The sequence below is a fragment of the Leishmania martiniquensis genome, chromosome 14, assembly GCF_017916325.1.
Source record: "Leishmania martiniquensis isolate LSCM1 chromosome 14, whole genome shotgun sequence".
NCBI classification, from domain to species: domain Eukaryota; phylum Euglenozoa; class Kinetoplastea; order Trypanosomatida; family Trypanosomatidae; genus Leishmania; species Leishmania martiniquensis.
In genome coordinates this window covers 498,654-510,670 of record NC_090149.1, presented here as the reverse complement: position 1 = coordinate 510,670, position 12,017 = coordinate 498,654, and the positions used below count along the sequence as shown (strand labels likewise).

Sequence of the window (12,017 nt, the reverse complement as noted above, 5' to 3'; positions counted from 1 at the left end):
CACGCGTAGGCTGAGGGCGTGCCACAATCCCAGGGGGGAGGAGTAGGGGAAGAGGATAAGAGAGCGAGGGAGGGACACGCTGGCACAGAGAGAGGCTTCTGCGCATTCGATTCTTTGTTGGAATGGAGAAAGAGAGGCGCACAGATGCACAGTTCACACGCGTGAAAGGAGGAAGTGAGGATGACGGCACAATAGCCGAGAGAAACAAGCAACCCAAAGGCAAGCGCATAGGCGTCGGGCACTTCACCGCTAAAAAAAGGGGGGAGAAGGCGTAACCACCAACGGTTCAACTGAGCCCAGAAGGGGGGGTCGGAGGCACACTAACACACATCCACACACCATTAGAGAGGCAGAAGAAGCAGCGGGGACGCCGCAGGCGGGAGCGTGAGCACGGCATCACTGAGGTATCAATTTGGACGGCGAGTTGTCTCTGCATACCGCACCGCCACGTTATCTTTTACGTGCGTACATCCCGCTCCGCCGCACCCCCCCCCTGTTACACAAAACCAAAGGCACGGGAAGCCGCTGGAAGCTTGCTACTGTGCCTGCATTCACTGCGGCCACCCTCGCCTCCTACCGATCCAACAAAATGTCCAGCGCGCATGGCTGCATCGTCAGGTTCAGCAGATCCTGCGCGATCGCCCGTGACGCGCGCGGAGGGCGGCGCGCTGAAGAGACTCGTGCCCCGCTCCCCACGACGCTGCCAGCGTTCGGCGGGCTCGCAGAGTACGTCGAGGTGTTCAGTGAGCCACTGCCACCGCATTGCATCGTGAGCTCCGCGCTGATCTCCGATATGGAGCTCGTGCTCGCCACCGTCGCCTCCACCAGGCGGTCTAGCACAGACTGCACAACCGCCTCGAAGAATGGATTGGGGTCCAGCAGTGGACACTGGATGGACGAATGGCCGCGAACGGTGATGCCCACCGCGTCCTCCACCGACACCTCCAGCGGCCTACCCTTCGAGGAGGCGGTGGTGAGCGGCGGCGGAGGCGGTGGGGCATTGCTAACGTTTTTCATGAGCGGCGATGACGTCATCGATTTTGAAGTAGCCGTCTGCAGGACATGGCCTCCATGATCATTGCCGCCTTCTGCAGCAGTGCCCGGAGACGCGACTGCGGTGCTTGCCGAGCTGATGCTGGCTGGAGGCGGCGTGTCAGAGCCGTCAGCAGCGCCGCACAAAGGCTCATCAAGCATCGACTTGCCTCCAGCGCCGACCGGCAGCGAGCGACCACTTTGCTGCGCACTTCTCGGCGGAGTTGAGAGGCTCAACGCGGCAGCTGCACCCGCCACAGTGGCGTGACGAGGAGGACCTGCCCGATGGCGACTGGGCGGTTCGCTTCCTGCCCTCAGCGCATGATGCGATTGCCGCACCAACCCACAAACCACAACTGGTTGCGGGCCCAGCGCGCCCTCGAGCTCCATCATAATATCCGCCGCCTGCACAAGCGTCACCTTGCGTGACGGGTCGTAGCAGAGACCGATCGCGTGGCATTGTCGACACACAAAGCGGCGCAGCTCCTCGTAGCGGCCGGCACCGCTGAGATCGTAAATGTGCAAAACAATTTCTTTAGAGAAGCCCTGCGCCAGTCGAACGGTCACGGCACGCCGCTCAAACCCAATAGTCGGCCGCACCACCATCTGCGAAGGCTTTTCGCCCAGGAAAGCGCGCGCGGTGGCTGTCTTGCCAATGCCACACGGCCCCACCAGCGCCACACGGAGAGGACTCGACAGCAGTATGCGGGCGCCAAGCGAGAAGCTCGATAGCCCTTCGCACCGCGCCATCTCCTGCCGCCGCGCGAAGTCGAGGAACTGAGTGTAGTTGTACCGCGCATGCAACGAGATGACGCGCTTCGCCGTCTCGCTCTCCGAAAGCGTTGTCGCATCTTGAGCCGCCGGTGCACTGCACACAATGTCCTCTGCCAAGCAGTTACGGGCGGAGGTCCCCGTGGAGGAGGAAGGGGAGGTATACCAGCTAGGCCCTCGCTGCTGATGCGCTCGCGCCGCCGCCGCACGCGATTTGAGCGAAGACAGTCGCGGCAGCTCTCTTTCCTTCACCCAGCGCGTCATGTTGTACTGGTACCAGATGACGTTGTCGCGGGACATGAAGTAGAAGTCAGCAGAGACCAGGGACACATTCGCCAAGTCGCGCAACGTCAGGAAGCTCATGACGTTGACAAGGAGGACACGCTGAATCATCTTGAGCTCACCGCGGCTGCGCCGGCGCGGCTCTCCATTTTCTTGGCGGGTAGACACCACCAGATGTGCCTCGTAGAAGCAGCTGGCGCACACACGACAGGGCACTGCGGTCAACGTGGACGGCGGCAGTGGAGACGGCGCCGCCGCCATCACGGGCGAGGAGGTGACCGTGTTAGACATTAAGTTACCGCCTCCATCGCTGAAGGCGGCGGTGGGGCCGGGGAAGAAAAAAGTGCCGGTCGCAGAAAAGTCGATCCCCCGAGCTGCAGGGGACCGTGGCCCTCGCTGCATCCCGTTTGGCGGGGCACTGCCATTGCTCGCGCCCGCGCGGTGGTGTTGCAGCAGCTCCGGAGCAGCACCGGAGGTGCTCACCGACGCGTTGGTCGCCATTGTGTGGCTGCCCACCGCCACCCCCTCAGTCGAGCCGTTGACCGTGTTGCTTACAGAGGCGCTGGGTACGTAGACGAGGTTGTTGCAGCACGACGAGCAGAAGACACGCCCGCACATGCGGCAGTGATGCTTGCGGTTAAAGAGGGAGAAGCCGCTGCCGCAGTCCGGTGCCATGCAGTTCACCACATGCGCCTCGGAGACCCACTGATCGACGGAAATGCAGCGGACCTGTCCCAAATCGAGCGAAGGCTTCGCGAAGCCCGAGGAGGGCGCCACGCCGTTGCTGTTCGCCACACTGCAGCCGGGAAGCGCTCCCATCGACGTCACTGCCCCATCTGAAGTCCGCCAAGACGTGGACCCGGTCGAAGGCACCGAGAGGTGGCGCATAGGGCTGGCACGGCTTAAGGAGCCCGAGCCTGTCGATGATGACCGGCCTAAAGACACCAACGAGCCCGACGAGGTCTCCTCACTCGGTAGCCCGTACAGTACGTTCACGTGCAGTACAGGCGGCCCACCGGCCCGTCGCTCTTGCACGCGACTCGGGTAGAGCGGCGACGTATCCCTCTCGATCGCACCACTGTGCATTGTGTTTCGTTGCTCGTCCGTCGCGGATTCAGAGTGAATGGCTCTTCTCTATTCGGCTGCGGGGCGGCGGAGGAAGGAAGGCAGCTGACACTTCGTTTGAACCCTCACGCACCGGCCCGCGTCTAATCAAAGACAGAAGAACGGAAAGGTGGACGTCTGTGGCCTATCCGCTGCGAGTAGGAGAGCGCTCCCTCTTCTGCTGTACTCTTGCGCGCGCACGCTCGCTCTCTCTCTCTGAGACACGAGATGGGCGCCTAACGGCTGAAGCCGAATCTGTGCGACGCGCTTGTCAGCGTGACGAGGCCGCACCACACGCGCACGCCGGTACGAGGGGGAGCCAAACCGGGAGATCAACAAGAGAGCGCGACTTCCAGCCAAAAGGGAAAGGAGAGGTAACAACGCAGCGAGCTGCACCTCAAAAAAAGGGGGCGGAGAAGAGTACAGAGAAGGGAGAGCAGCAGCAGCAGCGACAGCGACAGCGGCGCCTAGTGCTGCAGCAGCAAGGAAAGCGTCAAAGACGAAAAAGACGGGGAGTAGAGTGCGTCAACGGTTTCGCCGTCCCGTACTGAGAGGGGAGGGAGAGGGGCAGTGGGATGTAGATGGGGTGGCGGGGGTCGAGGCAGGGCAAAGGGCGCCGAGCGAACGAAAAAGACAAGATTCGAGTGTGGAAACGGGACAGCGACGGATCGCATTCGCTGTAATGGATCGGTCACCGTCTTCCCTGTGCACAGACGAATATATGCGTATGTATATCCCCTCCCTCTCTACCACTCATGCAGGAAAGAAGAAGGGCAGTGCGATGCAATCTTCGTGAGGCGGAAACGGCGGCGACGCGGCGGGGGTGGGGTGAGGGAAGGCAGTTCGGACGGTGACAGCGTGTGGGTTGTCCTACAGGAATGATGGAGCAAAGATGCGTCAAGAGGGGAATATGAATCGAGGAGGGGGGCGAATGCTCTGTGCTCGCTTCTTGGGGCACTTCCCCTCTGTTCGCTGGACACCTTCTCTATTGCGCCTCCTCTCGACACACAGAGAGAGAGAGACAGAAATGAACGAAAAGGTGGGAGGGGGGCAGACAAAGTCTGCGAGCTGCGCGTGTATGCACAAGTGTGAGGGAGCACAGATGTCAGCCAGTGATGGGCAGCATTCATGCAGACAGAGCCATCGTCACCCACTCGCTAAGGGGAGGTGGTGGCATGTATGTGTGAGTGTGTGTACGCGTGTGTAAAGGGGGGCACAAAGACATGTGAAGACAGCGGCGCCATCCTCACACAGAGCGCCATTGTGATGAGTTGTATAAGGAGCGAAAGAAATACAAAAGGGTGTCAGAGAAAGACGCAGACATGAGATACAGTGATGATGTGAAGCGCACATATCCTAAGATCACCGCGTTCCCCAACACTGGCCAGAGCTTAGGACGCTGCGATGCGGCACTGTCGCCAGCGCGCCCTCTCTTCGCCCTCAGTCCCCCCCCGAGTGCATCAGTCGAGAGCACCTCCACACCAGCAAGGGGACAAAAAAAGCAGCAGCGTTCGCAGACGTGAATGGAAGAGTGTGTGAGTGCCTGTGTGAAACAGAGTGGCAACACAGACGAGAAAGCAGCAGCAGCTACTCACAACCTTTCACAACAGCCCACCCCAACAGACAATCCACAGGCCTCCCTCGCCCTCGCACGCCCTGTCAAGGCACCTTTTCTTTTCCTCTTCCGCTCATACGAATGCTCCACAGCACGCGTCCGATGAAATAAATTAGCTTCACATCAAGCCTTGAAAAAAAAATTACACGACGGGGACCATTGACGGTCACTCGATGTACGCAGAGGCACGTCTTTCTTCACTGAGAGGGGAACCATTCACAACGAGCTTTTGAATGCCGCTCAGCGCACACACACGCAGCGGGCGCAGCAGCAGCATGCGCCCAGCAGACGGCCTGCTGCCGCTCGCCACGGTGCGTCGCCCCCACACCGGCGCACCCGCGCACGCATTCACGTGCGCCACCACGTGCTGAGATGCGCCACCAAGGCAGAGAAACAGGAAGGGAGACGGTGGAGGGGGAGGCCCGTCACACTGGGGCTGCCACCACACACTCGCATGTTTATATATGGCAAAAAGAGCGAAGGAGGCACAGGCGAGCGCGCACACACGCCGCAGAGGCCCGGCCGCGCCGTGTGACACATGCGCGCCGGTCAGGCTACAGAGAGGCTACACCACTCGCGTTGATTCTGATGGCGCGCACTACACCAGCGGCACACGGGTGCAGCGGAGGCACTCTGCGACGCAGCAGCTGCACCGCCGGCGGAAATGAAGAACCGAGAGAGTAGAGAAGGCACAGAAAGCTGCGCACACTGGCGGCAGGTGACCACGAAGCACGTCTTACGCCCAGCCGGGGTAGCCGTACTTGGTTGTCGAGCCCATCTCCTCCTCGATGCGCAGCAGCTGGTTCAGCTTCGCGGTGCGCTCGCCGCGGCATGGTGCGCCGGTCTTGATCTGGCCGGTCCCCAGGCCCACGGACAGGTCAGCGATAAACGTGTCCTCTGTCTCGCCGCTGCGGTGCGAAACCATGACGGACCACCCGTTCTCCATGCACAGCTTCGCGGCGGCAATCGACTCGCTTATCGTGCCGATCTGGTTGATCTTCAGCAGCAGCGAGTTGCACGCAGACTTATCGATCGCCATCTTCACGCGCTCCACGTTCGTCACCGTCAAGTCGTCACCGACGATCTGCGCCTTCCCGGCGAGTGCCCTCGTGATCGCCGCAAACTCGTCGAAGTTGTCCTCCGCGAACGGGTCCTCAATCGACACCAGCGGGTACTCCGCAGCCCAGCGCTCGTACGTCTCCTGCAGCTGCTGCCCAGACACATACGTCGGCTCGGGGTTCTTGAACGTCAGGTTGTACATCTTCTTGTCCGCGTCGTACGCCTCACTCGCGGCGCAGTCCATGCAAATCGCGAACTTGCCCTTGTGCCCGGCCTTCTCGATCGCCTCCATCAGGATCGGCAGCGGCTCCTCGATGTGCTTGATCGGCGGCGCAAAGCCGCCCTCGTCGCCAACGTTCACAGCGTCCTGGCCATATTTCTTCTTGAGGATCAACTTGAGCGCGTGGTACACCTCCGAGCCCATGCGCAGAGCCTCGCGGAACGACGTCGCCTTCGTAGGCGCAATCATGAACTCTTGAAACGGAAGCGCGTTGCCAGCGTGCTTGCCACCGTTGATCACGTTGAAGCACGGCACAGGCAAGCGCATATCCTTCGTTCCAGCGAGCTCGGCGATGTACTTGTACAGCGGCACGCCGGCCTTCGCCGCAGCAGCCTTGCTGATCGCCATCGAGCAGCCCAGGATCGCGTTCGCGCCGAGCTTGCTCTTGTTCTTTGTCCCATCCAGTTCGCACATCATCTTGTCCAGGCCGGCCTGGTCCGACTCGCTCTTGCCGAGAAGCGACGGAGCAAGGACTTCGTTCACGTTCCTTACCGCCTGCAAGCAGCCGGCGCCGCAGTAGCGCGCCTTGTCGCCATCGCGCAGCTCGCACGCCTCGTGCACGCCAGTCGACGCGCCGGACGGCACAGCGGAGCGGAACACGCCAGCCTCCGTCGTCACCTCGACCTCCACGGTCGGGTTGCCGCGGGAGTCGAGCACCTCGCGGGCGTGCACCTTCTGTATCGGCATCACGAGGGGGTTAGAAGGTAAGTTAGGAAGAATAGGGTAGTGAGGGGGAGCTTTTTCGGCTGTGGATGGCAGAGTAGCTGCGGTTGGCGGTGAAGGGTGGAGGGCGAAAGAGGGGATGACGAGATGGATGGGAGAGGGAAGGAGAGGCTGGGCCACGCCCGCGCCGCAGAGCATGCAAGCACGGCGGAGTTCAAAAGAACCTGAGGAGATTTAGCAAGGCAGAGAGCTGGAGGCAGCGCTGGAGGCGCAGCCCTTCCCTTCTACACTCACCCACCACAAGCAGCCTCGCGCCGCATGGGGTCGCAGGCCACACGCGGCGGTACTGACGCGTTGATGAGGCGCACGGCAGAAAGGTAAAGCACTGTTTGCTTGTTTTTGAATAGGCCGAACGGTCGCCGACGTTCCACGAGAATAGAGAAAACTCAGCCGGTGACGCTCTCATGCGTGCCGGTCATCAGCACCGCATCACCGCGCACATGACCGACAGGGAGTAGGGCAAATAGGAAGAGCAGAGGCACGTCTTTCTTCACTGAGAGGGGAACCATTCACAACGAGCTTTTGAATGCCGCTCAGCGCACACACACGCAGCGGGCGCAGCAGCAGCATGCGCCCAGCAGACGGCCTGCTGCCGCTCGCCACGGTGCGTCGCCCCCACACCGGCGCACCCGCGCACGCATTCACGTGCGCCACCACGTGCTGAGATGCGCCACCAAGGCAGAGAAACAGGAAGGGAGACGGTGGAGGGGGAGGCCCGTCACACTGGGGCTGCCACCACACACTCGCATGTTTATATATGGCAAAAAGAGCGAAGGAGGCACAGGCGAGCGCGCACACACGCCGCAGAGGCCCGGCCGCGCCGTGTGACACATGCGCGCCGGTCAGGCTACAGAGAGGCTACACCACTCGCGTTGATTCTGATGGCGCGCACTACACCAGCGGCACACGGGTGCAGCGGAGGCACTCTGCGACGCAGCAGCTGCACCGCCGGCGGAAATGAAGAACCGAGAGAGTAGAGAAGGCACAGAAAGCTGCGCACACTGGCGGCAGGTGACCACGAAGCACGTCTTACGCCCAGCCGGGGTAGCCGTACTTGGTTGTCGAGCCCATCTCCTCCTCGATGCGCAGCAGCTGGTTCAGCTTCGCGGTGCGCTCGCCGCGGCATGGTGCGCCGGTCTTGATCTGGCCGGTCCCCAGGCCCACGGACAGGTCAGCGATAAACGTGTCCTCTGTCTCGCCGCTGCGGTGCGAAACCATGACGGACCACCCGTTCTCCATGCACAGCTTCGCGGCGGCAATCGACTCGCTTATCGTGCCGATCTGGTTGATCTTCAGCAGCAGCGAGTTGCACGCAGACTTATCGATCGCCATCTTCACGCGCTCCACGTTCGTCACCGTCAAGTCGTCACCGACGATCTGCGCCTTCCCGGCGAGTGCCCTCGTGATCGCCGCAAACTCGTCGAAGTTGTCCTCCGCGAACGGGTCCTCAATCGACACCAGCGGGTACTCCGCAGCCCAGCGCTCGTACGTCTCCTGCAGCTGCTGCCCAGACACATACGTCGGCTCGGGGTTCTTGAACGTCAGGTTGTACATCTTCTTGTCCGCGTCGTACGCCTCACTCGCGGCGCAGTCCATGCAAATCGCGAACTTGCCCTTGTGCCCGGCCTTCTCGATCGCCTCCATCAGGATCGGCAGCGGCTCCTCGATGTGCTTGATCGGCGGCGCAAAGCCGCCCTCGTCGCCAACGTTCACAGCGTCCTGGCCATATTTCTTCTTGAGGATCAACTTGAGCGCGTGGTACACCTCCGAGCCCATGCGCAGAGCCTCGCGGAACGACGTCGCCTTCGTAGGCGCAATCATGAACTCTTGAAACGGAAGCGCGTTGCCAGCGTGCTTGCCACCGTTGATCACGTTGAAGCACGGCACAGGCAAGCGCATATCCTTCGTTCCAGCGAGCTCGGCGATGTACTTGTACAGCGGCACGCCGGCCTTCGCCGCAGCAGCCTTGCTGATCGCCATCGAGCAGCCCAGGATCGCGTTCGCGCCGAGCTTGCTCTTGTTCTTTGTCCCATCCAGTTCGCACATCATCTTGTCCAGGCCGGCCTGGTCCGACTCGCTCTTGCCGAGAAGCGACGGAGCAAGGACTTCGTTCACGTTCCTTACCGCCTGCAAGCAGCCGGCGCCGCAGTAGCGCGCCTTGTCGCCATCGCGCAGCTCGCACGCCTCGTGCACGCCAGTCGACGCGCCGGACGGCACAGCGGAGCGGAACACGCCAGCCTCCGTCGTCACCTCGACCTCCACGGTCGGGTTGCCGCGGGAGTCGAGCACCTCGCGGGCGTGCACCTTCTGTATCGGCATCACGAGGGGGTTAGAAGGTAAGTTAGGAAGAATAGGGTAGTGAGGGGGAGCTTTTTCGGCTGTGGATGGCAGAGTAGCTGCGGTTGGCGGTGAAGGGTGGAGGGCGAAAGAGGGGATGACGAGATGGATGGGAGAGGGAAGGAGAGGCTGGGCCACGCCCGCGCCGCAGAGCATGCAAGCACGGCGGAGTTCAAAAGAACCTGAGGAGATTTAGCAAGGCAGAGAGCTGGAGGCAGCGCTGGAGGCGCAGCCCTTCCCTTCTACACTCACCCACCACAAGCAGCCTCGCGCCGCATGGGGTCGCAGGCCACACGCGGCGGTACTGACGCGTTGATGAGGCGCACGGCAGAAAGGTAAAGCACTGTTTGCTTGTTTTTGAATAGGCCGAACGGTCGCCGACGTTCCACGAGAATAGAGAAAACTCAGCCGGTGACGCTCTCATGCGTGCCGGTCATCAGCACCGCATCACCGCGCACATGACCGACAGGGAGTAGGGCAAATAGGAAGAGCAGAGGCACGTCTTTCTTCACTGAGAGGGGAACCATTCACAACGAGCTTTTGAATGCCGCTCAGCGCACACACACGCAGCGGGCGCAGCAGCAGCATGCGCCCAGCAGACGGCCTGCTGCCGCTCGCCACGGTGCGTCGCCCCCACACCGGCGCACCCGCGCACGCATTCACGTGCGCCACCACGTGCTGAGATGCGCCACCAAGGCAGAGAAACAGGAAGGGAGACGGTGGAGGGGGAGGCCCGTCACACTGGGGCTGCCACCACACACTCGCATGTTTATATATGGCAAAAAGAGCGAAGGAGGCACAGGCGAGCGCGCACACACGCCGCAGAGGCCCGGCCGCGCCGTGTGACACATGCGCGCCGGTCAGGCTACAGAGAGGCTACACCACTCGCGTTGATTCTGATGGCGCGCACTACACCAGCGGCACACGGGTGCAGCGGAGGCACTCTGCGACGCAGCAGCTGCACCGCCGGCGGAAATGAAGAACCGAGAGAGTAGAGAAGGCACAGAAAGCTGCGCACACTGGCGGCAGGTGACCACGAAGCACGTCTTACGCCCAGCCGGGGTAGCCGTACTTGGTTGTCGAGCCCATCTCCTCCTCGATGCGCAGCAGCTGGTTCAGCTTCGCGGTGCGCTCGCCGCGGCATGGTGCGCCGGTCTTGATCTGGCCGGTCCCCAGGCCCACGGACAGGTCAGCGATAAACGTGTCCTCTGTCTCGCCGCTGCGGTGCGAAACCATGACGGACCACCCGTTCTCCATGCACAGCTTCGCGGCGGCAATCGACTCGCTTATCGTGCCGATCTGGTTGATCTTCAGCAGCAGCGAGTTGCACGCAGACTTATCGATCGCCATCTTCACGCGCTCCACGTTCGTCACCGTCAAGTCGTCACCGACGATCTGCGCCTTCCCGGCGAGTGCCCTCGTGATCGCCGCAAACTCGTCGAAGTTGTCCTCCGCGAACGGGTCCTCAATCGACACCAGCGGGTACTCCGCAGCCCAGCGCTCGTACGTCTCCTGCAGCTGCTGCCCAGACACATACGTCGGCTCGGGGTTCTTGAACGTCAGGTTGTACATCTTCTTGTCCGCGTCGTACGCCTCACTCGCGGCGCAGTCCATGCAAATCGCGAACTTGCCCTTGTGCCCGGCCTTCTCGATCGCCTCCATCAGGATCGGCAGCGGCTCCTCGATGTGCTTGATCGGCGGCGCAAAGCCGCCCTCGTCGCCAACGTTCACAGCGTCCTGGCCATATTTCTTCTTGAGGATCAACTTGAGCGCGTGGTACACCTCCGAGCCCATGCGCAGAGCCTCGCGGAACGACGTCGCCTTCGTAGGCGCAATCATGAACTCTTGAAACGGAAGCGCGTTGCCAGCGTGCTTGCCACCGTTGATCACGTTGAAGCACGGCACAGGCAAGCGCATATCCTTCGTTCCAGCGAGCTCGGCGATGTACTTGTACAGCGGCACGCCGGCCTTCGCCGCAGCAGCCTTGCTGATCGCCATCGAGCAGCCCAGGATCGCGTTCGCGCCGAGCTTGCTCTTGTTCTTTGTCCCATCCAGTTCGCACATCATCTTGTCCAGGCCGGCCTGGTCCGACTCGCTCTTGCCGAGAAGCGACGGAGCAAGGACTTCGTTCACGTTCCTTACCGCCTGCAAGCAGCCGGCGCCGCAGTAGCGCGCCTTGTCGCCATCGCGCAGCTCGCACGCCTCGTGCACGCCAGTCGACGCGCCGGACGGCACAGCGGAGCGGAACACGCCAGCCTCCGTCGTCACCTCGACCTCCACGGTCGGGTTGCCGCGGGAGTCGAGCACCTCGCGGGCGTGCACCTTCTGTATCGGCATCACGAGGGGGTTAGAAGGTAAGTTAGGAAGAATAGGGTAGTGAGGGGGAGCTTTTTCGGCTGTGGATGGCAGAGTAGCTGCGGTTGGCGGTGAAGGGTGGAGGGCGAAAGAGGGGATGACGAGATGGATGGGAGAGGGAAGGAGAGGCTGGGCCACGCCCGCGCCGCAGAGCATGCAAGCACGGCGGAGTTCAAAAGAACCTGAGGAGATTTAGCAAGGCAGAGAGCTGGAGGCAGCGCTGGAGGCGCAGCCCTTCCCTTCTACACTCACCCACCACAAGCAGCCTCGCGCCGCATGGGGTCGCAGGCCACACGCGGCGGTACTGACGCGTTGATGAGGCGCACGGCAGAAAGGTAAAGCACTGTTTGCTTGTTTTTGAATAGGCCGAACGGTCGCCGACGTTCCACGAGAATAGAGAAAACTCAGCCGGTGACGCTCTCATGCGTGCCGGTCATCAGCACCGCATCACCGCGCACA

General features: G+C 61.9%; 4 protein-coding genes across 4 annotated transcripts; all 4 read right to left on the bottom strand.

Moving 5' to 3' along the window:
* Positions 1-573: 573 nt before the first annotated feature.
* On the bottom strand, positions 574-3,171 carry LSCM1_04915 (uncharacterized protein; the record flags this gene model as incomplete). The annotated part of the gene is made up of 1 exon (XM_067322397.1): positions 574-3,171. The coding sequence occupies one exon, from the start codon at positions 3,169-3,171 to the stop codon at positions 574-576; it is 2,598 nt and encodes an 865-aa protein (XP_067180170.1).
* A 2,369-nt stretch (positions 3,172-5,540) lies between these two features.
* Positions 5,541-6,830, bottom strand: LSCM1_04914 (uncharacterized protein; the record flags this gene model as incomplete). Its single annotated transcript, XM_067322396.1, has 1 exon — positions 5,541-6,830. One exon carries the CDS (start codon positions 6,828-6,830, stop codon positions 5,541-5,543), a length of 1,290 nt encoding a protein of 429 aa, XP_067180169.1.
* A 1,065-nt stretch (positions 6,831-7,895) lies between these two features.
* Positions 7,896-9,185, bottom strand: LSCM1_04913 (uncharacterized protein; the record flags this gene model as incomplete). The annotated part of the gene is made up of 1 exon (XM_067322395.1): positions 7,896-9,185. One exon carries the CDS (start codon positions 9,183-9,185, stop codon positions 7,896-7,898), a length of 1,290 nt encoding a protein of 429 aa, XP_067180168.1.
* Positions 9,186-10,250: 1,065 nt separating this feature from the next.
* Positions 10,251-11,540, bottom strand: LSCM1_04912 (uncharacterized protein; the record flags this gene model as incomplete). The annotated part of the gene is made up of 1 exon (XM_067322394.1): positions 10,251-11,540. The coding sequence occupies one exon, from the start codon at positions 11,538-11,540 to the stop codon at positions 10,251-10,253; it is 1,290 nt and encodes a 429-aa protein (XP_067180167.1).
* Positions 11,541-12,017: the final 477 nt, after the last annotated feature.